The sequence below is a fragment of the Pan troglodytes genome, chromosome 1 (genome assembly GCF_028858775.2).
Source record: "Pan troglodytes isolate AG18354 chromosome 1, NHGRI_mPanTro3-v2.0_pri, whole genome shotgun sequence".
Classification (NCBI taxonomy): Eukaryota; Metazoa; Chordata; class Mammalia; order Primates; family Hominidae; genus Pan; species Pan troglodytes.
Window position 1 is genome coordinate 70,064,688 of NC_072398.2, and position 27,710 is coordinate 70,092,397.

At 41.2% G+C, this 27,710-nt stretch overlaps 1 protein-coding gene across 5 annotated transcripts in view; it reads right to left on the reverse strand.

The window, feature by feature from the left end:
* Window positions 1-27,710, reverse strand: part of FAM20B (FAM20B glycosaminoglycan xylosylkinase) — a 52,499-nt gene that overhangs the window by 20,291 nt on the left and 4,498 nt on the right. For 3 of the 5 annotated variants that reach the window (XM_063810899.1, XM_063810920.1, XM_024350289.2), the window contains exons 2-4: window positions 12,068-12,577; window positions 5,936-6,022; window positions 1,668-1,777 (exon numbers count right to left, since the gene is read on the reverse strand). In XM_063810899.1, coding sequence (XP_063666969.1) covers window positions 1,668-1,777; window positions 5,936-6,022; window positions 12,068-12,444 — 574 coding nt within the window. In that variant the 5' untranslated portion in view covers window positions 12,445-12,577. Of the gene's footprint in view, window positions 1-1,667; window positions 1,778-5,935; window positions 6,023-12,067; window positions 12,578-13,740; window positions 15,932-16,667; window positions 16,767-19,041; window positions 19,319-27,710 lie in introns of those variants that run through there. The other 2 variants (XM_054656290.2, XM_054656288.2) reach the window with 2 other exon arrangements.

Here is a 27,710-nt window from a genome sequence, read left to right on the forward strand (position 1 = left end):
GGGGTGGAGAATGATGAATAGGTGGAACATAGAGGATTTTTAGATCAGTGAAAATACTCTGTGTGATACTATAATGATGTATACATGTCATTATATATTTGTCCAAACCCACAGAATGTGCAACACCAAGAGTGAATGGGAATGTAAACTATGGAGTCTGGGTGATTATGATGTGTCAGTGTGGACTCATCTATTGTAACAACTGTACCACTGTGATGTGAGATGTTGATAATGGGGGAAACTATGCATGTGACGGGCAGCGGTTATTTGGGAAATCTCTGTACCTTCCTCTCAGTTTTGCTGTGAACCTAAAGCTGCTCTAAAAACAATAAAGTCTAAAAACACAACAATAACAACAAGGTTATGCTAAGGTCAGACGATTATTAAGAACTTTACCTCCAGCCAAATCCCTCTACCTATTACTTTCCAGTCTTTATGCCCTTGTTCTCATTAATATTCCCATTATTTTGCCAATGCCCTTTCCTCTTTGCTGCCTTGGTAACTCATACTGGTTCTTCAATACTCAGTTCAAGTGTTAATAACCTCCTCTACAAACCCTCTGCTTTTCCCTTACCCACACTTCATACAATGTGTGAGTTAACCGTCTGTGAGCCTTTGAAGAGCAGGTACCCTGGCTTATTCTTCTTGGACTCTTTCCCTCAATCCCAGCACCCACCAGGAATTCATGCTTGCTAAGCATAAAACTGAACAACCAAAGGTGATTAGAAAATATCTGAAACAAATATCTGATACAATATCTAACATTGTATGCTTTTGGTTATCTATAAGAAAAGTATAGCCCAAGCCTTATAAGTTGAAATTCTGAATGATGAATCTGTCATAAGTCCTTTAAATATTCAGTTTTTCCTCATTTTAAATGTAAATCCACTCACTCTAGCAAAAAAAAGCAAGGTGAAGTTCATCTTGCAATGTCTGTTTCAACAGTCATGCCCTAATGCAGAGCACTGTATCACTGAAAAAGAGTCAAGGTGAAGAGGTGGAAACAAGAAACCACCGCACTTTTGAATTCTTCCCATTCTCATCTTGCTCACAAGAACAGGAGTGAGAATTTTAGCTCAGATCTCTTACCTCAGAGTTAAGATAATGGAAAACAGAGGCCAGGGGCAACATAGCCAGTTCCAGGCACAATGAGTTATAGGTTAACCCTTGCAGAAGGAGTAGGCCTGTTGATCTTCCAGGTCCAAATACAACCTTACAAAATAATTTCTGAGCCTCCTAAAGAGTTGCCTTAAGATTTCCTCAATTCTAAGGAGATGGGAGACAGTTCCCGAGGAAACATATTATATATGTAAAAACAACTGAGCCAATGATATACAAACAATAACCAATTTAGGCCAAATTCTGAGTTTGAGACTTACTAATAGCTCTAAGAGAAAGCAGAAGGAAATAATCACCTGCTTTCACCATCACTAAATGACCTCACTCCCTATGTCACAGATAACACAGAGTATACAGGAAAATTTCAATTTCCTGCCATCTCCTTTAGATTCATTTTCCCAAATAACCTGAGAGCTGGTTGTCTGATTTACTTTTGTATTCCACTGATTTCTTCAATTCCTAAAAGTCATGAGCCAGCTTGCTCAACAATGCCCCATTTTAACTTATTAATCATTCCCCTATATAAATGTCCTCTACAATCTTCTTACCTACAGTTAGGAAGGTGCTCAACAGCTGCTCTGTGGCGACAGGTTTGATCTCTGTCCGAAGATTAACAAATCTGCCAACTACCAAGGGGGCTCGGCGGAAACCCAGAATCCTGGTTTGGAAGATTGAAGAACAGAAGAGAAAAATCTTAGGGGATGTTTTTTAAGTAACAGTCTTAAAAATTACAGTTCATCATGTCAAATGTGTAAAGGGTTTTAGCTAGTAGCTAAACCTAATTTTTTAGAGGTACATATATTTAGGAATTTAATGTGAAGGTGTGTATAATTTATTTTAATATACATTTCAGCAAAAAGAATAAGACAAATCTGATAAAATGTGAACACTTTTTAAATCTACAGAGTGGGTATATGGGCTCATTATATTATTCTTTCTACTTTTGTATGATAGAAATTTTTTCATAATAAAAATTAAAAATAGATTTTAGGAAAGTATTAGAAAAAAAATGGGACCCAAACTCATATATGGGTTCAAATCTTTAAATAAAACAGCACGTTGGTTAAAAAAAAAAAAAAAAGCAGACTGATCTAAAAGGCTAAGCCCACAGAGCAAATTAAATATAGAGACATTTGAAGATATCTCTAATAATCTAAAAGGTTGAAAACAATAATTTATTTTAAAAAAATGAAATTTCCTGGCTAAAAAATATACACCAACTGAACAAAAGTTGGAGGGGCAGAATTTGGAACACGCAGAAAATTTACAATGAAGAAAATAAAAATCACCTATGATTCCACAACCCAGAAATAATTACAGGTGCTGACATTCTGGCATATAAGCATGCTTTCCCTTTAAGTGTGGGTATATAAACACACACTCACACTTACATATATACATACAATTGAGATTATATTGTATGCAGTTTTATATCTTGCTTTGTACTCATCATTGTATCATGAACCTTTTCCCCGGTCATTAGAAAGCCTTTACAAATGGCTATTGTTTAGGGCTGCTGATTCTGTCCTAAACACAGTCTTAGAAAAGCCACAAAGGCAAGATCAACAGATTTGTCAAAATAACATAGAAATCCAGAGATACCCCCAGAGGCAAGGGAAGGTGGTTAAATCTGACTGTAACGAAGAAACAGCAACCCAAAGCAGAAAAGTATCAGGATCCACAAATGGAAAAGGTTGGGAAGGGTTTTTTGTGTGTGTTTTGTTTGTTTGTTTGTTTGTTTGTTTGGGTGGTTGGTTTTTGAGTCTCACTCTGTTGATCAGGCCGGAGTGCAGTGGCATGATCATAGCTCCCTGCAGCCTGGAACTCCTGGGCTCAAGTGATCCTCTCACCTCAGCCTCCCTGGTACCTAGGACTACAAACGCAGCCTAGATTGGGAAGTATTTTTTCTTCCCATTGAAAATTGCCAAGCCCAAGAACAGCAGCCAGTTTAGCATTGAGGGGCAATGTTACTGTGGCGCTTGAGGCTGGCTACGGTGGCACATAACAAAAGTGACAGGGGGACTGGCAAGAGAACATCTTTCAGACTTTGAGGTAGGGAAGGACTTTTAAATACAAGACTCCCAAAGCACAAGTCACAAACTGAAACATTATAGTTAGTTAACATCAAAAGTACACAAATACTCTAAGATAACAAATAGGTGTCCTGCTGTGAAAAGATAAACTTTGCCAGTAATGGGGAAATACAAAATAACAATGAAATAACAATGAAATATCACTTTACATATATATCAACAAAACTTAGTGTGTTGGGCAATACAAAACACTGGTACAGAAATGAGGAACTTTATGCCTGTTGGTTTCCAACAAACAGGATAGGAAGAAGGGAGTTGGGGATGAAGAAAAGAGGCAAACAGATAAGGTCTTGGAAAGCCTGATTCTAGTGTGCCATTAAGTGAGGAGAAGGATTTATCCAACTGTCCACCACTAGGTCTTAAAAGGGGCAGCAAAAATTCATGGTATTGTACACACGTATATAAGCTTTTCCGTATCAATAGACGTTTAGGTTACAACCAGTTTTCCCACTATTGAAAATGCTACAGCTAAGACTGTTGTATATATATCTTTGAATTTTGTATTCTTTCTCTAGGGTACTTCCTAGAAATGTCTTAGATATGTGTATAAAAAAGCAGTTATTTGTTCAAAGGATATGAACATTCCTTAATGTTGATATATTTATCCTTAATTTTGATATATAATGCTAGGGTTCTTAACAAAAAGACTGAAACAATTAACAATGCCATAAGCAGCATATGAATCTCAATGTATTCCTCCCAATAAAGTATTATCTTTTTTTTAAGCTTTGCCATTTTCAACGGGTAAAAACAGTATCTCATCTGAATTTTTAAAAATTTCTGGTGAGGATGAACCTCCCCCCACCCCACATATTTATTAGCAATTGACAATGTTTATGCTCTTAACCCATTTTCTAATAGAGTTTTAACATACATATGTTTGTATAAACACATATTAAGACCATTAATATTTGTATAAACACATATTAAGGCTATTAATACTCAGATTACATTAGATTCAAGTGTTTTCTCCGTTTGTTTTTTGCTTTTAAATTTTGTTTCTTGCTATATAAGTTCATTATTTTATTTAGTCAAGACTATTGAATTTGTGATTTTTAAGTTATTGCTTTTATGTTTACAAAATCCTAATTCAGAAAAAGACAAACATTTCACCTTTTTTTTTCTGGTTTCCTTATAAATTCATTTTTAGGCTGGGCGTGGTGACTCACGTCTGTAATCCCAGCACTTTGGGAGGCTGAGGTGGGCGGATCACCTCGAGTCAGGAGTTCCAGACCAGCCTGGCCAACATGGTGAAACCCCGTGTTTACTAAAAATACAAAAAATTAGCTGGGTGTGGTGGTGCGTACCTGTAGTCCCAGCTACTCGGTAGGCTGAGGCAGGATAACTGTTTGAACCCAGGACGTCGAGGTTGCAGTAAGCCAAGATCAGGCTACTGCACTCCAGTCTGGAGGACAGAGTGAGACTCTGTCTCAGAAAAAAAATTTATTTATTATTTTATTTTATTGAGACAGGGTCCCACTCTGTTGCTCAGGCTGGAGTGCAGTGGTGTGATCACAGCTCACTGCAGCCTCGACCTCCCAAGCTCAGGCAATCCTCCCTCCTCAGCCTCCCCACTAGTTGGAACTATAGGCACACGCCACCACACTCAGCTAATTTTTGTATTTTTTAAGTAGAGACGGGGCTTCTCCATGTTGTCCAGGCTGGTCTTGAACTCCTGGGCTCAAGTGATTCACCCACCTCAGCCTCCTAAAGTGTTGGGATTACAGGTATGAGCCACTGCATCCAGTCATAAATTAATTTTTTAAAACAAATATTGTTAGCAATTTCTTTTAAAGTCAGCCAATATGGCCTTATGAAAGAGCTGGTCAGCAGAGTAACTGGGATACCAGACAGTTCAGCTGCAAGGTTCCTGACTAGTAACCTGCTGAAAAAGAAAAAAAAAGAATTTTCCTAGTTAACTTACAAACTTATAATTCACATCTATTTTCTTTCCTTTTTTTTTTTTTTTTTTAAAGACAGAGTCTCGCTCTGTCGCCCAGGCTGGAGTGCAGTGGCACGATCTCGGCTCACTGCAACCTCTGCCTCCTGGGTTCAAGCGATTCTCCTGCCTCAGCCTCCCAAGAAGCTGGAACTACAGGTGCCTGTCACCACGCCCAGCTAATTTTTTGTATTTTAGTAGAGACGGGGTTTCACCATGTTGCCCAGGCTGGTCTCGAACTCCTGAGCTCACGCAATCTGCCCACCTTGGCCTCCCAAAGTGTTGGGATTACAGGCATGAGCCACTACGCCTGGCCCTTTCCTTTTGTAATTATTCTGGTTTTTGAAGCTGTGCATAGTTTGTATAAAGAATAATAAAACTCATATTTCATGCTACATGTTTCCAGCACATGGAAATAAGTCAGCATTACTTACTTAAAACAAATACATAACAAAACAACAGGACGGCTAGACCCAATTAATGACCAGTTCAATTCAGAGATTTAAGTTCAAAGTTTATTTACCAAGAATATCTTCACTGATAACAGAGCAGGCCAGAAATGAAATGACCTAAAGAAGCATGGAAGTAAAATACTTCAGTATTCCTGGTGCCAACCAAATTATGAGACTCATACAAGTTTAATGGAACTAGTCAATTAGCTATCTAAAATCGATAACAAGTTATTTATTAGTGTTGCATCCTTCTGAAGGAGTCCACGAGTCCTCTCCAAGAAAGATTTTTGAAAGCAAACAAAATGAACATAAGCTGCTGTGATCATACGCACCTGTCCAAGTGAAAGGCTGCTACCTCTGCATTGTGTCTATCATAACCAGCATACGGTTCCCCTTCCACCACATGGTCTCGGCTATACCTGCAAAGTGAATGGGAAGCACAGATGTATATGTGGATTACACCAGTAACAGGTGACAGCACAAGTGATAGAATACACCCATTAGCAAGCCTGATTCTGCTATAGTCACCTTCTCTGTCAACCCTGCGAACAACTGTGGATTAGCATGAATTGCCGGTAGATGGAATGAAGATGAGGTAGAGAAGGAAACTAGAATTCTCTATCTACGTCAGCAATCATTCTAAGAATAAAACATGGAAGCTGTCATTTTTGCCCCACTAAAGGGCTTTTGATGTAGTTTTAGTACAGATAAAAGGTAGTTTTCTGGAAGGCAAGGACTGTCTTTGTATTGCCAGCACAGTGTTAAGCACATAGTTGGTGCTTAATAAATGTCTACTAAAATGTTTATTAGACTGACCTGAAGAAATGAAGAAAACCGTGTAATTAAAACTTTTGCTGGCCAGGCACGGTGGCTCACACCTGTAATCCCAGCACTTTGGCAGGCCAAGGTGGGTGGATCACCTGAGGTCGGTAGTTCGAGAACAGCCTGGCCAACATGGCGAAACCCCATCTCTACTAAAAAACACCAAAATTACCTGGGTGTGGTGGCGAATGTCTCTAATCCCAGCTGCTCAGGAGGCTGAGTCAGGAGAATCGCTTGAACCTGGGAGGCGGAGGTTGCAGTGAGCCGAGACTGTGCCACTGCACTCCAGCCTGGGCAACAGAGTGAGGCTCTGTCTCAAAAAACAAAAAACTTTTGCTTACCAGAATGGCTGTGGCAAAGCTTATAAAAGAAATTTAAATTTGGGGGAAAATAGTCTGATATAACTCAATCTTTGTTAATGGGAAGGCAATGGCGCTTTTGAAAAAAGTTGTTTGAATAACCATTCTTGTTCTTTTTTTTTAAGTTTATGATGACGTACTACAAGGAGTCCTGGACTGGCAGTGGGAGGTTGGTGTGGCTGTCATTACTTGACTGGGTAAGCTTGAGCAAAACCTTTCTCTTCTCTGGGTCTCAGATTCCTTATTTACAATATTAGGGGCTGGACTAGGAGGTAATTTCTAAGGTCTCTTTCATCTCAGACTGCATTCTGATGATTTTCTATCACATGCATGACATAAGCAAAGGATAATGAAGACTGCATATTTCTTTCTACTAACCATTTTAAAAGATAGAATTTAAATCTGTTAATTAGGAAGAAAAAAGTACTTAATTCACCTATGTCCTCTCTATTGGTCTCCTGCATTTCCTGAATCTAAAGGAGACCTTTTAGGCTTTACAATGGACCTATGAAATAGAAATAAATTGAGAGTCATGTGGAGAAGAGAGGTTCCACTAAGGATAGTTGGCTCTCTCATGCTAAAACAGCAATAGGGAAGTGGAAAACAGTACTATAAAAGGCAGTGAACTTCAACTTAAATGACCTTAGAATATAAAGTGAAATCATATCCACAAAATATATCTTCAAGGCAAAATGATGAAGCATTTGTTAGAAGACAGCCATATATCACCTTCTGGTTGGGCACCAGTTTCTTCTTAGCATGGTCAATATACCCAAATGTAATTTTTTGTTTGTTTGTTCCTAGTGCAAAGGATTACTTAGGAATAATTTTTTAAAAGGTTTATATTAGCTACCTCTAAATTAAAAGTCAAATTTGAAATACCCCTGCAGCAAAAAGCTGACACTATTCAGGTACTGTTCTACTAAAGATGTAGGCTATCCTTGAATACTTTATTTTTAGTACTTCAGGGCAGCCACAGGAAGGTATGTGGTGAAGTGCAGTATGGTCCTTTCAGTGAAACATTAGAGAGCTTTCCAATCCATCTAAAGGCTGCGCAGAGTAAAATGCAAAAGCTTAGAGGAATACAGGAACTTTGGGAGTAGGCAGGAGAGGAAAAGATGGAGGGAAGAGAAAAGGAATAAGAATCAAAAGAACTACACTGAAGTCAGGCCTGAATCCTCAGCTCATGTTTTGGTTATGTGAAATATGGAAAATCAGAATTCTGGATCTCATTTTTCTCACCTGTAAAATGGACAGCTGGACTAGCTGATCTCCAAGGTCCCTTTTAGTACTTCCTGAGATTACTCATTCACTTCTACGTGCTTCTAGGCCCCTGCCTTCTTGTTCTTTTTCCAACATAACTGCTGTTTTTGCCTGTGAAAATCAATTACTTCTAGAATGGAAATAGCTACATTAAAAAAAAAATCACCTTTACTTATAATGTAAGGCAAAATGTGTAAATAAAAGTGTCACTCTATTCCCATATATATCATCTACCTATACTGCACACACCTTGTATCTCTGAGAGTAGGACATTGATAATCAGGCTCCAGAAATGTTAAAACCACAAGTGGCTTTTAGAGAAAGGACTTAGATTCTTCTCTTACCAGAGAGTGATCCATCTTAAGTCACTGACAGAGCAGCAAAATTCATACAGTAACTGCCAATAAATCATTCCTATCCTTCTGCTGAAGGACATCAGAGTATGACCAAGGACATTAATTTGCACTTACACCGGGACTAAATAGCCTCTGAAGCCCTGGGGGTCAGAACAGCATTTTGCTGGGTGTTTAGGGACTGGAGTCAATTTCTGCAAGCACTTAAACTTACAACCACTTTCCCCAGCCTGTGATATTTCCTGATATAAAGCAGCACAGGTCAGTATGTGCAGTGACTAAGAGAGTTAACACCTATGGCAGGGGCCAAAAAAAACCTTGCTGAGTTGGAGAAGAGAGTGCCCTGGAGCTGGGAGTGGACACAGGCTGTTTAGGAGATGATGCAGGAGCAGGGGGCCAGAGTTTGACAGAAACAAAGAGCAAAGGGAAGATAAGGCTGAGTATAGAGAGGAGGACCAGACAGTCAGGGGCTTGACCTTAGGCTGTGGAGGCTGGGTTTTGTCTGGTGGGCAATGGGAAGTCCCTGGATGTTTTAAAGCTGGGGAACATAGTGATAATAAGTCTTCTGGGGAAGAACAGGGAAGAACGGAAGTGGTTTCCAGGATGGTCTGGAGGAGGGAGGTAATGAGAAGGCTGCAGTGGTAGTAATAGATATAAGATGAAGCAAGAAGTGACTAAGGTTATGCATTATCTGTTACTACCTCCCCTACTCATCAGTCTGGCCTCTCCTCCCACCACTTATATCTTGTCTGAACATTTCAGGCCTATCCTGCAAAGCACCTGGTCTAACACTGCACGCTCTTGGGAATATCTGTCTTCTAACACACTTCCTGCTGTCCCATCTCCCCTTCAATTCTCCAGTGTACAAGTGGTAGGTGTGACGAGGATCTCTTTTTTTTTGAGACGGAGTTTCGCTCCTGTTGCCCAGGCTGGAGTGCAATGGCGTGATCTCGGCTCACTACAACCTCTGCCTCCGGGTTCAAGCGATTCTCCTGCCTCAGCCTTCCGAGTAGCTGGGATTACAGGCACGTGCCTGGCTAATTTTTTGTATTTTTAGTAGAAACGGGGTTTCAGCATGTTAGCCAGGCTGGTCTCGAACTCCTGACCTCAGGTGATCCGCCCGCCTCGGCCTCCCAAAGTGCTAGGATTACAGGCATGAGCCACTGCACCCAGCCAGATCTCCTCTTATTTAAACACAAAATGCTCACAACTCATCTCTTTATTTTATTTTACGTTTTTGAGATGGAGTTTTGCTCTTGTGGCCCAGGCTGCAGTGCAATGGTGCAATCTCAGCTCACCACAACCTTCGCCTCCCAGGTTCAAGTGATTCTCTTGCCTCAGACTCCTGAGTAGCTAGGATTACAGGCACATACCAAAACGCCCGGCTAATTTTTTGCATTTTTAGTAGAGATGGGGTTTCGCCATGTTGGCCAGGCTGGTCTCAAACTCCTGACGTCAAGTGATCCGCCCACCTTGGCCTCCCAAAGTGCTGGGATTACAGGCGTGAGCCACCGTGCCCGGCCATCTCTTTATATACAAATGTTATTTTTGTCTTTAGTTTGCCTTTTTCCATTACTCTGTTTATGCTGCTTATCTCTCAGGCCAAGAAGTCAAAGACCAAACTTCAAAGCTAAATGCGATTTTTGATGATGAGTGCTCCACGTCATCACTTATGGGAAGCAAACAAACTTAGAGAATTCCATGTGTGTGGCAGAATACAAGCTGTTTACAACTTTAACAAATATGGGTTCAAACTTCCGTACCACTGATTAATGTGAGGTGACCTTGTCAAGTTAGTTACACTCTCTGAACCTCAGTTTCTTATTCAGGAAATAAGAACTGAAATTGTCCAAAAAGGTTAAACCTTCGTATAAGGGTTTAAAGGATTAAGAGATACAAAAGTACTTAGTGTAATCCCTGGCAAATAGTGTGCATTACAGAAATTAGATCCCAGGCCCACATAACCATGGTTTTTTTTTGTTTTTTGGGTTTTTTTTTTGAGACAGGTCTCACTCTGTCACCCAGGCTGGAGGGCAGTGGCACGAGCATGGCTTGCTGCGGCCTCAAACTCTCGCACTCAAGCAATCTTCCCATCCTCCCACCTCAGCCTTCCAAGTAGCTGAGACTATAGGTGCACACCACCACGCCCAGCTAATTTTTTATTTTTTTATAGAGACAGAGTCTCATTACATCACCCCGGCTCAAGTGATCCACCCACCTCGGCCTCCCCAAGTGCTGGGATTACAGGCATGAGCCATCACGCCCAGCCCCAATCAAATTTTTATTCTCTGAAAGTCTACCAAATGTGTTAACTTTCCTAATTTCCACATCACTGACATATATTTCCCAGTTCCAGACCAACAGTGATCCCTTCCATTTCTGGGCTCCCTATACATTCATGCTCTGACTGCCTTTCATTTACTAATAGTTGGGTAAGAAAGGGAGTTGAATTTTGTACATCTTTTCCCTACATTTCTTCTCCCACTCCAGAAAGAAATCTAAAGTCATGTTATAATTTTTTCAAAAGCTCTACTGAGGAATGAAAAAAATGTTTAGTACGCAAAAGATTGCAGACATTACAAACTTTGAGAATATTCATTGGTAACTAACTCCCGGCAAAAGAATACAAATCACCATCATGATGTTAACCTAATTCAGATTCATACACTCAGAAAACATTTTTAGAAAATTAACTATACCCTCCAAGCTGTCTTGTGTAGAGAAATAAATAAATAAATAAAAATAATTAACTGTATCACAGAATTGTCACACAAATTATCTCTGTAGATCCCTAGGAAGTCCAAAGGGATCATAAACAACATACATATTTAGTTAACTAAGGTAACTAAAATGGCCCAATTCTTTACTTAAAACAGGTGAAAGAAATAAGAGATCTATTAGAACAGCTATGATCTGAAACACTGACGCCAAACCCTGGTGAGGATGTGGAGCAACAGGAATTCTCATGCATTGCTGGTAGAAACACAAAATGGTACAGCTACTTTGGAAGATAGTTTAGCAGTTTTTTACAAAATGAAACGTACTCTTACCATGTGGTCCAGCAATTATGCTTCTGGTATCTATCCAAATGAGTTGAAAATTTATGTCCACACAAAAACCTGCACATGGATGTTTATAGCAGCTTTATTCACAATTGCCCCAAACTTGGAAGCAACCAAGATGTCCTTCAGTAAGTGAATGGATAATTAAGCTGTGGTACATCTAGACAATGGAATATTATTCAGTGATAAAAACAAATGAACTATCATGCCACAAAAAGATATGTATAAACCTTAAATGCACTTTACTAAGTGAAAGAAGCCAATCTGAAAGGGCTTACATTCTGTGATTGCAACTGTATTACATTCAGGAAAAGGCAAAACTACGGAGACAGTAAAAAGACCAGTGGGTTACCAGGTGTTCTGGGGCAGAGAGGGAAAAATGAGTAGGTAGAACACAGAGGATTTTTAGGGCAGGAAAACTATTCTATACGATACTATAAAGGTAGATTCATGTTAAGTGCTAGAAAAGACTTTAGAGATCTAGTCTACCCCTCTTATTTTACTGAAGAGACTTCCAAGAGAAGATGACAAAATAAATCTTATATAAATCCCAAGTTAAATGAATCAACCAACTAGCACATGCAGCTTCCAAGATCAAAACTTACCGCTTAGGTTTGAAAACAACTTTCTGTCCTCCTTCAAGTATCAGTAAGGCTTTCAGCTGTGTCCCTTTATAACCCACATCAGCTTTAATGATTTTCTTGGTGGCCATGGCATGCATGATTGCCCCCAGCTCTGGTGTCTCTTCAGGGTACACTTCCCGGGGAACCACCCACTGGGCTGCAATCTCCCAGGGAGACTGCAAGGTATGGTCCAGCTTGGGTGCCAGCTCCACCCGCAAGCCAGTCATCATTCGGTGAAAGGCCCTCTGGTCCTCCCGGTTGGCAGCTGATGTATCTAAGTTGTCAATCAGGAAAACTTTGGTGAAGATAAAAATGACAAGGAGAATTGCTAACAGCACGACTCGCTGCTTTAGCTTCATGTTGACCTCTTTTCCTTCTCCCCTGACCCACTCTTGCTCATGTATTAAGGAGAGCTGGTGGTGATGGTTAGCAAGGAGATTCCATGATTATATACATTGGTCCATTTCTTCACTGATGCACCTTCCACAGTTCCTGCAAGCCCAAGTACAAAGCAAAATTTGATCAAAAATTCTGTCCTTCCACCCCTGAATCTTTTGTAAGCCTCTAATATATGACTCACCCTTTTAGGCTTTCTATTCTTGAGCTCAAGAAGGTTCAATAATTTAATATTAACTAATCTGGAGAAGGACCTAATGATGGCAGCAGTGGCCCAACTGGAGCAGCTGCTGCGAAGACGCCAGCTGCAGTGGGAGAGGCATGGCCAGGGCTGCACACTCCACGGAGCTGGAAGGAGCTGGGAACAGGTGGGAGCCCTGCCCTCTTCCAAGATGGTGGAGCAGGGGCCCTGTGCTCCTGGGTACAGCTGCAGCCACCCAGCCACAGCTACACCCACAGGCTCCAAAATGCCACTCCTGCTGCCTGGCCTCTCCCCACTCCCCGCACCCACTCTGGGGTGGAGCAAAATTGTGGCAAAGCCCAGGTGATGTTGTGACCTGTATACATGTGGTTGGGGCAGTGCTGATACACCAGGCCCCTGCTGTCTCAGCCCACTCCGGACTTTGGGCACCAATGAGCATGGGAGGGAGGCCAAGGGAGGACTGAGGATGGCTCAGTGTAGGCCTGCAGGCATCCCTTGGTACAAACAGCTTGGGCACTGTGGATGACATGAATGGTGGCAGGAGGCAGGCTCCTGGGCGGAAAGGAATGGGTCCCCAGTGAAGCCCCACCTTCAAGCCAGGGATGGCCTGAAGCATGGGGGCTGGGCTGTCAGTTCTGGTTAAGAGTCCGCAAACCACAGTGAGAACTTATGGTGCTTTTTCCAGGCCCACCCATGGCCACCCATGGGCCAATCAGCACACACTTCCTCTCTTCTGAGCTCATAAAAACCCTGCACTCAGCCAGACTCAAACAGATGTCCGGACAACCTGTGTGCACAAGGGATCTACTCACTGTGGGTCTCCTCTCCACTGAAAGCTAGACTCTCATCAGAACAACATGGCTGCAGAAAGAGCTATCCACTTTGGGTCTCCAGAGAGCTGTTCTATTGCTCAATGAAGCTCCTCTCCACTTTGCTCACCCCCATTTGTCAGCGTACCTCATTATTTCTGGGCATGGGACAAGAACTCAGGACCCACCAAATGGCAGGACTGAAAGAGCTGTAATGCAAACAGGGCTGAAACACACCCCCTGCTCACCATGTGGTAGGCAATCAGAAAGAGAGAAGAGCTGGGGCCCTTTGTGGAGCTCAGACCTAGGGTCTCCCCGAGCCAGGGCTGTGACATCCTCTTTGGGGTTCTGAGGTTCCTGGTGTCTCCAAGTTTCTGGATGCCACCATGTTCCCCTTGTCCAGACATGGGCACCCGCAGCAGAAGCTGCATGTGATACTCTGGTCCAGCTGCAGCCTCACACAGAACCGGCAGCTGTGCTTATGCTTGGAGCTGCCTACCCCACCACAGCAGCCCCAGCGTGCGTGGGTGTGTGCAGTGGCCAGACCCCATGCTAGCTTGTCCACACACCCCTTGCTGCTCTGCACCTGGCTTGCCCTTGGCAGGTATAAGATCCAGGCCAGTAGTACGAGCTGAGCACGGCCTGCAAGGCTGAGTGGGTAGAAGGAGCCCAGTGGGCACAAGCACTACTCAGGCAGAAGGCACCGCGGCCACAGAGGTTTCTCACTGGCAAAGTGACACCCCAAGGATCCTGTGACACTAATAAGCAAGAACCACATACACTGAAAATTTTAAAGCAAATATTTCTATTTTAATTGGAATGCAAGCCATCTAGGAGCCATGAGGTTGGCTACACATGCCTAATAACCAAAACTGAGAAAAAACACAACAAAAACAAAAGAGCAAGCTATACATAATTGTTTAACTTTCATTTTTTTAACTTTCAAAATCCATAAAGGACTTTTGCATATCCCAAACCACCACTATTTGGTAACTTTCCAATTCTCATTCTGGTAAGACAACAATTCCTAAAAATGCCAGAGGGTGCAGAAGAGAGTAATAGCTGTCTCTGAGTCCAAGTATTCAGCGATCCTGGACGTGTCATATCTGCTGCTCATGTATTTAAATACAACCCCAGACACATATTTCTACTTAGTCCTTCGCCAATTATTTTTCAAAATTAAAATACCTGCAAACCATGGATAATCAAAACTGGGTACATTAAGTAAAGGGAAAAAAATATTCCCATACCATCTAGCTATTAGCAGAATATAACCAGAAAACTAATAAAGCCTGGTACTATGGCAGCACTACTACATCTGGAATGGTCAAGCATATAACAAGGATATTCATGTCACAGACATAAAGAACTGCTCCTTCTAGCATGGGGCTGACCACATTCTGGGCAATTCTTAAGTTAAAAGACTCCAAATACAAGATTTTTGCAAGGGTGTCAAGAACATACAATTCCGTCTCATTTGCATCCTGAGAGGTTGCTTTCTACTCCATAAGGCCATTTAAAAACATGCACAGGCTTGCTCTGCTCTATGCTTGCAGACAGCACAGCACTGAGGCAAGACAAAGATGACAAGAAGATAACAGGATGTTGCTTCACTCTCCAATTCATTTAACAACTCAAACCATTAATCCAAAAAATAAAACCAATACAAAAAAATAGAGCAAATGATTCAGGCTAAGACACTCCCACTTAAACGTGATACTGCTCCCTTAATAACAACTGGAAACAATCAAAAGCAGCTTATCAGAGCAATGTATTCTGAGGGCAACACTTTGCAGTGGGCCAGCTGAATGAAGTTTATTCTCAGTGATTAACCACTCCTTTTCTGTTCATGAAGGAAGCAGAAAGTGAGAGTTAATTTCAAATTCTAATTATTCCCTGCCACCTGTTTTGTTTCATCATCATCTCCCAGGGTACACAACACTATTAGCTGAAACAAAGGCAATTCAAGTGCATCTAAAATGTAATTGTGATGGTATCAAGTTTGGTGTGGAACTCAGTAAAACAGTTCCCTGTGATTACTGATAACAGCAGTGCTAGCAGAGAAGATTTCAGAGATATTTGCTAGTTCTAATGCAACCTAAACCACACAACATTTTCAAGTGCTTGTTCAACAGCACACTTCTCGGGCTGCAGAGATAAAAGGCAATATGGAAATCTAGTTGTATTGACAATCACTTCCTCAGCATCTCCAGATGCCACTAGCTACAAATGCGATACAATTCTGGCACAAAGGGGTCAGCTTAATAGGCTTTTACTTTCTACAGAACATCCTTCAGGACTAAAGTCTGGTTAACCCATAAACTTAGTTTTTTTTTTTTTTTTTTTGAGATGGAGTTTCGCTTTTGTTGCCCAGGCTGGAATGCCATGGAGCAATCTCGGCTCACCACAACCTCTGCTTCCTGGGTTCAAGCGATTCTCCTGCCTCAGCCTCCCAAGTAGCTGGGATTACAGGCATGCGCCACCAGGCCCAGCTAATTTTGCATTTTTAGTAGAGACAGGGTTTCTCCATGTTGGTCAGGCTGGTCTTGAACTCCTGACCTCAGGTGATCTGCCAGACTCAGCCTCCCAAAGTGCTGGGATTACAGGCATGAGCCACTGTCCCGACCAACCCATAAACTTTTAATCGTATTGCTCATCCATTTAAAATGAAGAAAATCCTCCCCCTCGTGCTATATAAATATATCACATCCAAACATTTTGCACAAAGGTTAGAGCTGTGGTTTTTTGTTTTGTTTTTATCATCAATGCAATAAGAAGTTCTAACAGTTCCAAAATTCAGATAAGAAAAACGGTCCAATCCCACAATCCAAGTTTGTGTCCTTTTAAGTTTTGAAACTTATTTCAAAACTTCTCCTTTTGAAGCAGCCTCAGACGAACACATTCATCAATTCAGGGCCATAAACAATTCACTCACTCAGCTAGGTTAGAAATTTACATTAAGGGAACTGGCTGGGGACAGTGCCTCACGCCTGTAATCCCAACACTTTGGGAGGCCGAGGCGGACAGATCACCTGAGGTCAGGAGTTCAAGACCAGCCTGGACAACACGGCCAAACCCCATCTCTATGAAAAATACAAAAATTAGCTGGGCGTGGTGGTGGGCACCTGTAATCCCAGCTACTCAGGAGGCTGAGGCAGGAGACAATAGCTTGAACCTGGGAGGGAGAGGTTGCAGTGAGCTGAGATCGTGCCATTGCACTCCAGCCTGAGCGACAGAGTGAGGCTCCGTCTCACAAAAAAAAAAAAAAAAAAAAAAAAAAGACAGACATACAGAAAGCAAGCAAGCAAACAAGAAATAAATTCATATTAAGGGAACTGAAGGGTTCTATTATTTCACTATTTCCTTCTGCAGATTCTAAGTGAGGGCAGGTTAAAAAAAAAAGAGACTAAACAAGTTTTCATGTTTGTGATTATAGTCACCACATCCTGGTGGAATGAGTAAGAGTGCAATTTGTCATTGTTCTTTACAGCCGTCTTTCATTTCCACAGCCACCAACTTCAGTGCTCATCACCTTCTTTTGGACCACAGAAAGAACTGATGCCTAAGCCTCCAGGTTCTCCAATCCAGCCTAGATAATGCAGCCAAAATCATTTTTCAAATCACTCAACCACCTTTGATTCTAGATTCCTTGGCAAGGCATTAAAGCTGTATCCTAAATAGCTTCCAAGTTAGACATCACTCCCATTGTTCCTCTTCTCAGCTTTAGCCACAATGGATCAACTGAACATGCCATGGTCCTCCTCTGGATGTGTAGGTGCTCTTTGCTTCTGTCATTCCTTACACTGTAGTCCCTCAAAATTCCTCTTTCTCTTACCATTTCTTCCAATCTCCTCCTGATAAAGTCTGAGCCTCCTTTTAAGGCTCATCTCCAAGGCCATCTCTAAGGCAATTTTTCGTCCCTCCTCACACTCTTAAAGTAACTTCTCCCTCCTTTCGGCCAGTACTTAACTACATTCGGCCTTGTATAATACCTTATTGTATACGGTTCTTAATTCTCCTTTCAGAATCTTGGCTCCTTAGAATGATCCCCTTCACTCCTTTATATGTGAGAGAGGAGAAAGTACCAGAGACAGGGTTTCCATGCCATATAATCTTCCTTTTTTATTTGGGACAAGGAGTATACTATATTGTGCAAACTGGACTTTTCCAAAGATTCCCCATTTCAGACACTAAGGAAATAAACGCAAATTCACTGGGTATATTCAAACTATTCACGAAAAACCTCACTAACATTCTCAGAAGAATGTGCCTGCTCTATTTCACACCCTCAGCTCCTCCTGTGCTTCAAACAGTGCAACAATGTCCGGTTATATTACAGTCATTTATTTTAATGTTTCTGTTATGCAGAACAGAAACTACCTCAAAGAACAAACTCAAGGTAATAACATAACTTTAAAAGTGTTAAATATAAAAAAGGCAGTACAAATGGCATATCTGTAAATAGTTTTCACATGAAAAGCTGGCATAAACTCCCAGCCTGGAGTTCTGGAAAGTAGACCTTTACAAGGAATTTTCCCACTGAACCCTGGTTTCAACCTGAGCTCCATCAGCTATATGGGGCTTGCTACGGAGGCTAATTTACTTACTTTCTTTTTTTATTTTGAGACAGAGTCTCGCTCTGTCACCCAGGCTGGAGTGCAGTGGTGCTATCTCGGCTCACTGCAACCTCCAACTCCTGGGTTCAAGCGATTGTCCTGCCTCAGCCTCCCAAGTAGCTGGGATTACAGGTGTCTGCCATCACACCCGGCTAATTTTTGTATTTTTAGTAGAGACGGGGTTTCGCCACGTTGGGCAGGCTGGTCTCGAACTCCTGACCTCAAGTGATCCGCCCACCTCAGCCCCCCAATGTGCTGGGATTACAGGTGTGAGCCACCACGCCCAGCCGGCTAATTCACTTTCATTCTACACACACACACACACAAACACACTCATCCTACTCATCTGATAAATATTGTATAAGGGCAAACGTAAGACTATGAAGTTGTTTTGGGAGAAGAGATATAGATGCCACAGAAAAAAAGTGAGGTCTTAATGTAAAGTCTTCTTTCAAGAATCTCCTCTCCGGTCCATGCCTCCAAGATGACAAAGAAAAGAAGGAACAAAAGTCATGTCAAAAAGGGCCACAGTCACGTGCAGCCATTCGCTGCATGAACTGTGCCTGATGCGTGCCCAAGGACAAGGCCATTAAGAAATTCATCATTCGAAATATAGTGGAGGCCACAGCAGTCAGGGACATTTCTGAAGCAGCGTCTTCAATGCCTATGTGCTTCCCAAGCTGTTTGTGAAGCTACATTACTGTGTGAATTGTGCAATTCACAGCAAAGTAGTCAGGAATCAATCTCATGAAGCCCACGAGGACCAAACACCCCTACCCCGATTTAGACCTGTGGGTGCTGCCCCACAACCCCCACCAAAGCCCGTGTAAAGAGCTGAGTCCTTAAAGACTGAAGACAGACCATTCTCTGGAGAAAAATAAAATGGAAATTGTACTTAAAAAAAAATCTGGCTGATGGTGGAGGAACACTTACAGAAAAGCATGTTGGTGTGGGGGTCTACAGATCATGTGATAAATCTCAATGTATGTGGCTGCCAAGGAACATGAGAACACCTGGCCTTAACGCTTACTACCTTACTAGAGAGTCCTACAAGCCACCAATGAGATTCCAAGCCTTATTAGAAGTGTCCCCTTGAATCACCCTCTGATTAAGTGACAAGCTCACAATACTACCTCTGAGGTCATAGAGAAGAAATAAATACCAACCTCTGCTCATAGCAACTAAAAGTGAAAGTTATGGTAAAAGTAAACATAAGTTTCACTTTTTGTGTTTCTAATTTAATGGTCAAATCAGGTTCTTATGACTTAAGTAGAATGTAACATGCCTTGTAAATGCAAAGCACCACAAAGGAAATGCTTAGTAAGAATGCTTCATGCAGAGGACTAACAACAAAAGAGATCTGAGGCAAAGGGGTAGGATTTCTTAACTGGTATAGAATTATATTTATGCACACAATCTCTTTGCCCTTGATCCTGAGTAGGAACTACAAGGATCCTTTCACAAAATTCTTTGGTAATTATTGGTTTGACTAAAACTCTGAAGGTTTGGTGAGTATAGGAGGTAAGACTTGAATTTGAGTTTTTTGTAGACTGTCTGCAAAGACAGACGCTAACAATTTATCCTATCAAGAGGTGGAGTCAGGGCCAAACACGCTGGTTTACACCTGTAATCCTAACACTTTGGGAGGCTGAGGCAGAAGGACTGCCTGAGCCCAGGAATTCGAGACCAGCCTGGGTAACACAGCGAGACCCTGTCTCCATTATTAAAAAAAAAAAAAAAAGAGAGAGAGAGAGAGAAAGAGGTGGAGTCTGTTTTTCCTCCCCGTAAATCTGGGCTGGCTTTGTAACTTGTTTTGACAACAGAATGTTGTGGAAATGACTGTGTGCCAGTTCTGGGCCCTGGTCTTAAGAGACCTGGCAGCTTCCACTTTCACGGGATCTAGCTACCATGTAAAGAAGCTCAAGCTAAGACTACCAAATGCCAAGTGATCTATATGGAGAGAGGTCCAGCCAACCCTTGGCTATCCTGGTCACCCCAGGTGAAGTGCCAGACATGAAGATGACACTTTCAAGGACATTCCAGTCCCAGTTGTGGTCTGGCAGAATGTAGTCACTGTTGTGACCCCAGCCTATACCATTTGAGCAGGAACACGTGAGACCAGATGACCTATATAATTATAAGACATAACAGGCTGGGCGCAGTGGCTCACACCTGTAATCCCAGCACTTTGGGAGGCGAGATGGGCGGATCACCCAAGGTAGGGAGTTTGAGACCAGCCTGGCCAACATGGTGAAACCCCATCTCTACTAAAATACAAAAAATTAGCTGGGCATGGTGGCACATGCCTGTAGTCCCAGCTACTTGAGAGGCTGAGGCAGGAGAATCGCTTGAACCCAGGAGGCGGAGGTTGCAGTGAGCCGACATCACGCCACTACACTCCAGCCTGGTGACAGAGCAAGACTATCTCAAAAGAAAAAAAGAAAAAGAAAAAGAAAAAGAAAGAAAGAAATAACAAATCATTGTCTTAACCCACTATTATTTTGAGGTAGTTTGTAAAACCCAACATTCTCACATCTGTTCTGCTCCTATCAACTCCTTTTGGGGATAGTAAAAATACCAGGGGAGAAGACATAGGGAAATAAATTATGTGACTAAAAACAATTATCTCAGGGAGGGAGTAATCACTAATTAACCATTAAGTGCAAATAAAAATTGGTTTGATAAATTGTTAGGTCATATTTGTAAATTATTATTAATGGCTTCTAGGAGCAATACACTCATTATAAAAGTTATATGTCATTTATATTTTTCTGTTTTCATTGTATATATTTAGAAAGATACATAATTAACAAAGTCTCTTAAAGGTACCACAAGAAGAAATAGATTCTCAACTGGATCATTTACTAAAATCCACTTGCATACTTCAGAGCCCTACTTAAGACTTATGCAGAGCAATCAAGGCTAACCTCACACATTCACACACTGACACATGTCCGGTTTATAAAGCCTAACTTTTGTACTTCAGCCAAAACATAAATAGCAAAAATCACATCTTTTAGTGCAAAAAAAGTTAGACACACACACGCTTTTACCGTGGGCTGTCTGGTATACTGCCCTTTTGATTTTTCACTAGCAGTGACAGTAGGGCACTGTGCATATTATTATTAACTGTTATGAGTTTACACCCCGTTCCCTAGAAATAAATGTCTCTACTGATGGTTAGTGGCAGTGGTAAGTAAAATTAAGAGCATTCAGAAGTCTTTTAGTATTGTGTGACAGTCAAGATGTCCAGACAGTCAAAACCTCCAATATTAAACAGCATTACATGTTTATTATCTCAGTAAATGCTGAGTACCCTGGGAAAACCAGCCCACTCCTGCTTTGCTGCCTGCCACAACAGCATGCTATTCTTCCTTTCATCTTCACATGAGGGTCTTCAACTAAAAATAAAAACTAATACCAAGTAATAGCATTAATCAGTATCTATAGATATTTTTTCTTCTTTTCTGTGCTAATTCTCCACTTAAGAAATAGCTTCTTAATTCACCTTCTTATTTTAAATATAAGCTTTCTGTAGCAGAGGGGTTAAAAGCATGTCCTCTGGATTCAGAATGCCTAGGCCTGGATGCTTCCTTTACCACCTAATGTGGGTCTTGGGAAAGATATTTAACTTCTGACCTCTCTGGGTCTCAGTTTCTGCATATAAAAAAATGAAACAAGAATACTATTACCTAACTCACAGGGTTGTTAAAAATGAATGAGCCAGCTACTCGGGAGGCTGAGGCTGCAGTGAATCAAGATCATGCCACTGCATTCCAGCCTGGGCGACAGAGCAAGATCCTGTCTCAGAAAAAAAAAAAAAAAGAATGAGACCTCTACATGTATTGTGCTAAGATTAGTGCCTGGATGACCCACAGTAATCACTTGTTAGTCATTATCACCATATCAAAAACCCAGATGACCTCCAGAGAGGTGAAAAATGACAAAGAAAACCCTCATTGGAATCAATATACCATAATGTTGTCTTCTCAGTTACATAGTGAGGGGCCAAATCCACACATTGCATTACTAAGAGTTTAGTAGTAATTAGTAGTCTTGTATTTCTGAGCCAAATGCTTGCCTAAATTTGAGAGGTAGATAAGACTAGGCAAATAGATATCTTCAGAGTGAGTGTCATGCAAAGCAGAAGACTGGGAGGCTGTCACTAATTTGGCCAACCTGTTTCCCTTCTCTACAAAGTTCAATTCTACCACACTCAATGTAACTGAAACAGATGGGAAGCATGAACTTATCCCACTTCACAAAAAAAGGCTAAAATAGAATGCCTTTCACAACTGTTTTCAGTTTGGAAAATTAGTTCTGTGTTTTAAAGATGACAGCTTTTCATGTGCTAAAGCCCTTAAGATAAGCCTTAAGAGTAACTTAAGAGTACAGGTGTAGAAAATCTAATTCTTACATAATCCAAATTGGTCCAAGTGTCAGGTTTTCCTTACTGTTTTCACTTCCATTTAAACATTTATTTACATCTGTAAACTCAGAATCACTTATATGAAATTCTCTAACAAGTTCCCTCTGAAGGAAGGCAACTAAAACCATCACCAGGCATTAATGAAGCATTAAGGTAGTCTTTCTTGCTGGATGTGAAAGTAAAAATGAAATAGGCAATAACTGAATAATTTCAATAAGTGAACTGAAAAAAAATCAATCCCTGCAACCTGTCCCATTTAAACCTTGATTTAGGGCAACCCTCTTCCTTAAAAAACGAAAAAGAAAAAAACTTTAGCTCATACTGCTAGCGAGTTCTGTTCTAAAAAACCAACACACGCAGTAATCTTGACACTACGTGGAAATGAGTAACAATCTGCATTTTCCTTTAAATAAACCAGGTATAATGAAACTTCCCAAGTTCCAGGTATTTCACAGCACAACTGTCAGTACAGAACCACCATTTAAGGCTAGATTATAGAAGGTAATTCCTGTATAGTGTTGAAATACGGCATTACAAATATTATAACATTTTCCTTCAGCTTTTCATATGCTTTCCATCTTTAGTGTTCAATTCACTACAGTTCTTGGAAAACCACATAAACTTTATACAACAATAGACCTCGCATTTTTAGCCTTATGTTCTATGGTACGTCAAGCTGACAGCCCACACAGGAGATCACTTTCAGAAGCAGGAGAACCTCAAACAGATCTGTGCTGAAATTATGGCTAGGTGGCTCCAGACATGATCCCTCTGTTATACTATGAACTCACACACACACACACACACACACATTTTTTTTTTTTTTTTTGGCACATCTGTCTCTTCTAATATATTGTGTTTTTGGAGGATGGGATAGATTTTACTCACGCTTTGTACTTCCAAGTAACTTAGCACTGTGCAGGGCCTGTAAGAGGCATCTGATAAGTGTTTGTGGAATAAAAGGAGAGAAGGGCAAAGGAGAAAGACCTTTAGGGTTATAAGAATTTCCTCTAAACTGGCAACTCTCTAGTTTAAAGACTGCCTCTTTCAGAGACAGGGGGAAATAAGTCCTACAATGAATTCAAGTATACAGTATATAAAAGATGCAGAAATATCGAATATGTATACCAATTATATACAATCAATTTAAAGTTGCCACCTTCTGTATATCCTGCTTCCACCTTTCAAGGCCACTGCTATTGCCAACCTGGTTCCTAGTATCAGCTGGGATTAAGAGTAAAGACAATTTGGAAATGCTAAAAGGAAGAAAGGAGGTTGTCTAACACACTGCCCAAGGATGATACAAGACAGGGCTGAAATCAGATCTTCAAGTATTATTGGCAATGCTTTCTGAAACAAGAACCCACACGAGTAAGTACTTCCATATTATTTTGTTTTTGTGTTTTTTTTTTTTTTACAGAAAACTACAGGAACATAAATGCACCTATACAGAGCACACGTTCACTATCAACACCGACAAGAAACAAACAAACAAAAAGGTCCCTGGGCAACAAAAATAGTGGTTACAAAGTTCATACCCTAAAACTTGGAGAAGAGCAGGTAGAACATAACTAAGCCTATTTAGCTGTTTTACATTCAATGTCAGGAAGCTCCTACTCCACAGATAAGAAGCTGCAAATTTAAAAGAGGGAAGCAAGGATACTAACAGCGGCAAAAGAGCAGCTTTCCACCACTGAAAGAAGACAAAGACTGACTACTGAATCGACTCAAGTAGATTCAATAATTCAAAAAGCACAGTGGACAACAACCTACATTTTTCGATCATCTCATAGCCTCACTCAACTACTGCCAGTATGCTAGTAATAATAACCAAAGCATATATTGTAAAAATTTTTCCACAAAAGGTATAGCTAAAATAAAATTTTCACATATAATACCTTACTCCCCAACATTAGGTAAATGAGGCATTGCTATGTATATAAAGCAGAAAGTTAACATTTGAGAGCATGGAATGATAGACTTCACTGCCTCCCTCTGTACTTGGTTCTGTCCTCTTTACACATTCATAATTTCATATTCCTTGACCTGCCTTTATAACGTGCCCAAGTTAGCACCCTCTTCTCTAAAGGGGTTATCTTGCCAGAAAGTACAGACCTTAAACACATACCAAAGCTCAAGGTCTCTTCTGCATCAGCTTACATTTTTCTCTTATCTCACACTGGGATGACAGATGCACCCATCTGTCATGTAGATTCTTTACATCCCAAGCTAGGCATTTCTTCTTTTGTTTTTGGTAAGAAAGACCAAATCAGAAGTGAGATCTTTGCATTATTTTCTCTTCTAGGCAGCTCGAGCAGTCATGCTGACATTGTAAGTTAGTCAGAAGCTGGTTTCAATAGCAAAGTAAGCTTCTGTTCTGCAGCCCAGGCCTAGTTAAAGAATTCATTAGTACTTGGGGTTAGAGAGACAGCTGAAGGAAAACAGGAAGATACATGTAGGTGTAGAAGAAGGAACTGCTGGAGAAGTACTCTTAAAAAGGGATAACTCCCCTCTTCCACCGTCAAAATAAGGGACAAGGGCAGTCAGGTCAATGCTATTGACATGGCCATTGCCAAGAGCTCTAAGTTCTTCTATTAATGCAAAAACACTGGCTATCAATCCAACTGCCCAATTAGCCTAGTCAGAACAGACTGCAGGAGCAAGGTTGTGAAGCTGCACTTGACTGGAACCTGCACAGGCTACTGCCAGGCTCCAGGTGGTTTAGAACACCATATAATCACAGAAGCAAATAACACACCTCTACAGAATATTTTGAACAGTAATCCGAAACACATTTTCTAGGCTTTTTTTTTCTTTTGACAAAAAGAGGAACTAAATAATTTAGTATATACATTAGAATATTTCCCCTTCCCTCATACTGTTTTCCATTTATTCATTCAACTGATGAATATTTATTGTGCACCTTCTACATACAGGCACTGTCAGGTGCAGAGAGAAAAATACACAGATACATAGATTACTGTAACAATTACAACAAACTGTAGGGCCTCATTGTAACTGTGCTCCCCATCCCAATCCACAAAACCACCTGGCACTTAGTCCCAGAAGGACTAAGAGTCAGATTCAGAAGACAGTCTCCTTCTGTTGTTGTTGTTGTTTGTTTGTTTGTTTGTTGAGACGGAGTCTCACTGTCAGCAGTCTGGAGTGCAGTGGTGCAATCTCAGCTCACTGCAACCTCTGCCTCCTGGGTTCAAGCGATTCTCCTGCCTCAGCCTCCTGAGTAGCTGGGACTACAGGTGTGCACCACCATGCACAGCTAATTTTTGTATTTTTAGTAGAGACGGGGTTTCACCATGTTGGCCAGGATGGTCTCAATCTCTTGACCTCGTGATCCGCCTGCCTCGGCCTCCCAAAGTGCTGGGATTACAGGCGTAAGCCACCGCGCCCGACCAACTGTCTTTTTATGTATTCTTACAGAATACAAAGAACGCCCTCCTGCTTCTGTTATGAGATTGTGGCAATCACCAAAAGACAACCTCTGTGGTTAGCTATTTTAAAAAGTTATCAATTCAACAGCTGAAGTATCTGGCTTTAGGGTTTTACACTAATGAAATGATTTTAGGGTTTTACACCAATGAAATGATAGACACACAAAGTGTGGGAAGCTGAAGTCTGCCCTAAAACTGAAGGAACAGAAAGTTTCATTTAGGAATTTAAAATTCAGAACAGATAAGAAGCAGAAACTTTAAGGCTGTGTGAAAGGGCTGGAATCTACAAATGGAAATCAAGAGAATGAACTAAAAGTCAAGGAATTATCAATTTAACATAAAATACTTCCATGATATAAAAGATTATAAAAATAAAGATGATAGAAACAGTGATGTGTTTTTTTCTCTAATCTTAAGAACCAAAAAGAAAAGCAGGGTATGTGTTTTCTAGTTTCCATTCATTCACCAAAACATAGCTACTGTCCTACCAGTTCTAGAGAAACGAATAGAGCATACCAATGTCACATTTTCACCAGCCAGAAAAGAAATGCTGTGAACTCCAAGATGTCTTGATCATCTTTTACCTGTATCCATATTTATCACTGCACTTTATCATGAGTGAGGCTGAGAGTCTGAATTATTATACTTGTGTGTGCCTTTGTATTCTCCTTTGATAAGTAATTTCAAATGGGAAAGGGACTCCTGCTGACTGATTCCATTGTACGGTTCGAGAGGCCAAAGTCCAACATCTTTGCAAACTTTAGAAAAGTTATTAATAGAAAACACTGATTTTAAATCTCCCTGAGATTGGCTATGAGTCTGGGCAAATAATTTAGCATCTTTACCATTTGTACCTCATTTTCTCAGACAGTCGTGATAACGAATCATATTTGAGGAAGTGCTCTAAGCTTAGCTCAAAGATCCTGCATAAACTCAAAGAATTTTTGTAATACATAAGAACATTGAGATCTCTAACCAGATTTTTAGAAATCAACGCCAGTGAAATTTTTGCAAGAATTTACAACGCAAAAAACATAGGCGTGGCTAATACATGGCAATCGTAATTTGTACCAGATTATAGATTTATAGAGTCCTACAGTTTAAAGGCTAAAGGCTAAAAAAAAACCCCACATTCCTACTTCCCTTCCAAGTGAGAAATCAAACCTCCAGAGAGAAGCTGGCTGGGTGGGGAAGATGCTGATATCTGGCACTAGACCCAAGTCGCAATAGCAAGCAACTCTCATTTTCCCAAATTAGAAACTCCTTATCCATCCCAATGATGGTATGGTCTTTAAAAGGACTAATAATTCCATTAAGACTAACCAAGCCCTGTTACCCCTACTTTCCCTCCAATCCATCCTTCTACCCCTTCTCTTCTTATCCGGAGACTGGCAGGTTAACAGAAGTCAGATTAGAATGAATCTCTTATCAGAACCCACAATCAAGGACGCAGCTCGACAACTATTCACATTCATCGTTAAGGGAAACGTATCGGTCCGCTCTTAATCGCGCGGCCGTCACACCCGGAAATGAAATCTCAAGCGCAGCCCACTGAGGGCTAACACAGCATTCCTTAAGTTGTGCCCTTCTGCGAGCGCCCGGCGCAGGACCCCAGGAGACCGCGGGCCCCGGGCACGGTTGCCCCGCCTTCCGCCTCCGGCCTGCAGGTCACTCGCGCTTCCCGGCCACGAGGCGGGCCCAGCAAAGACCCCGCGAGGGCGCGC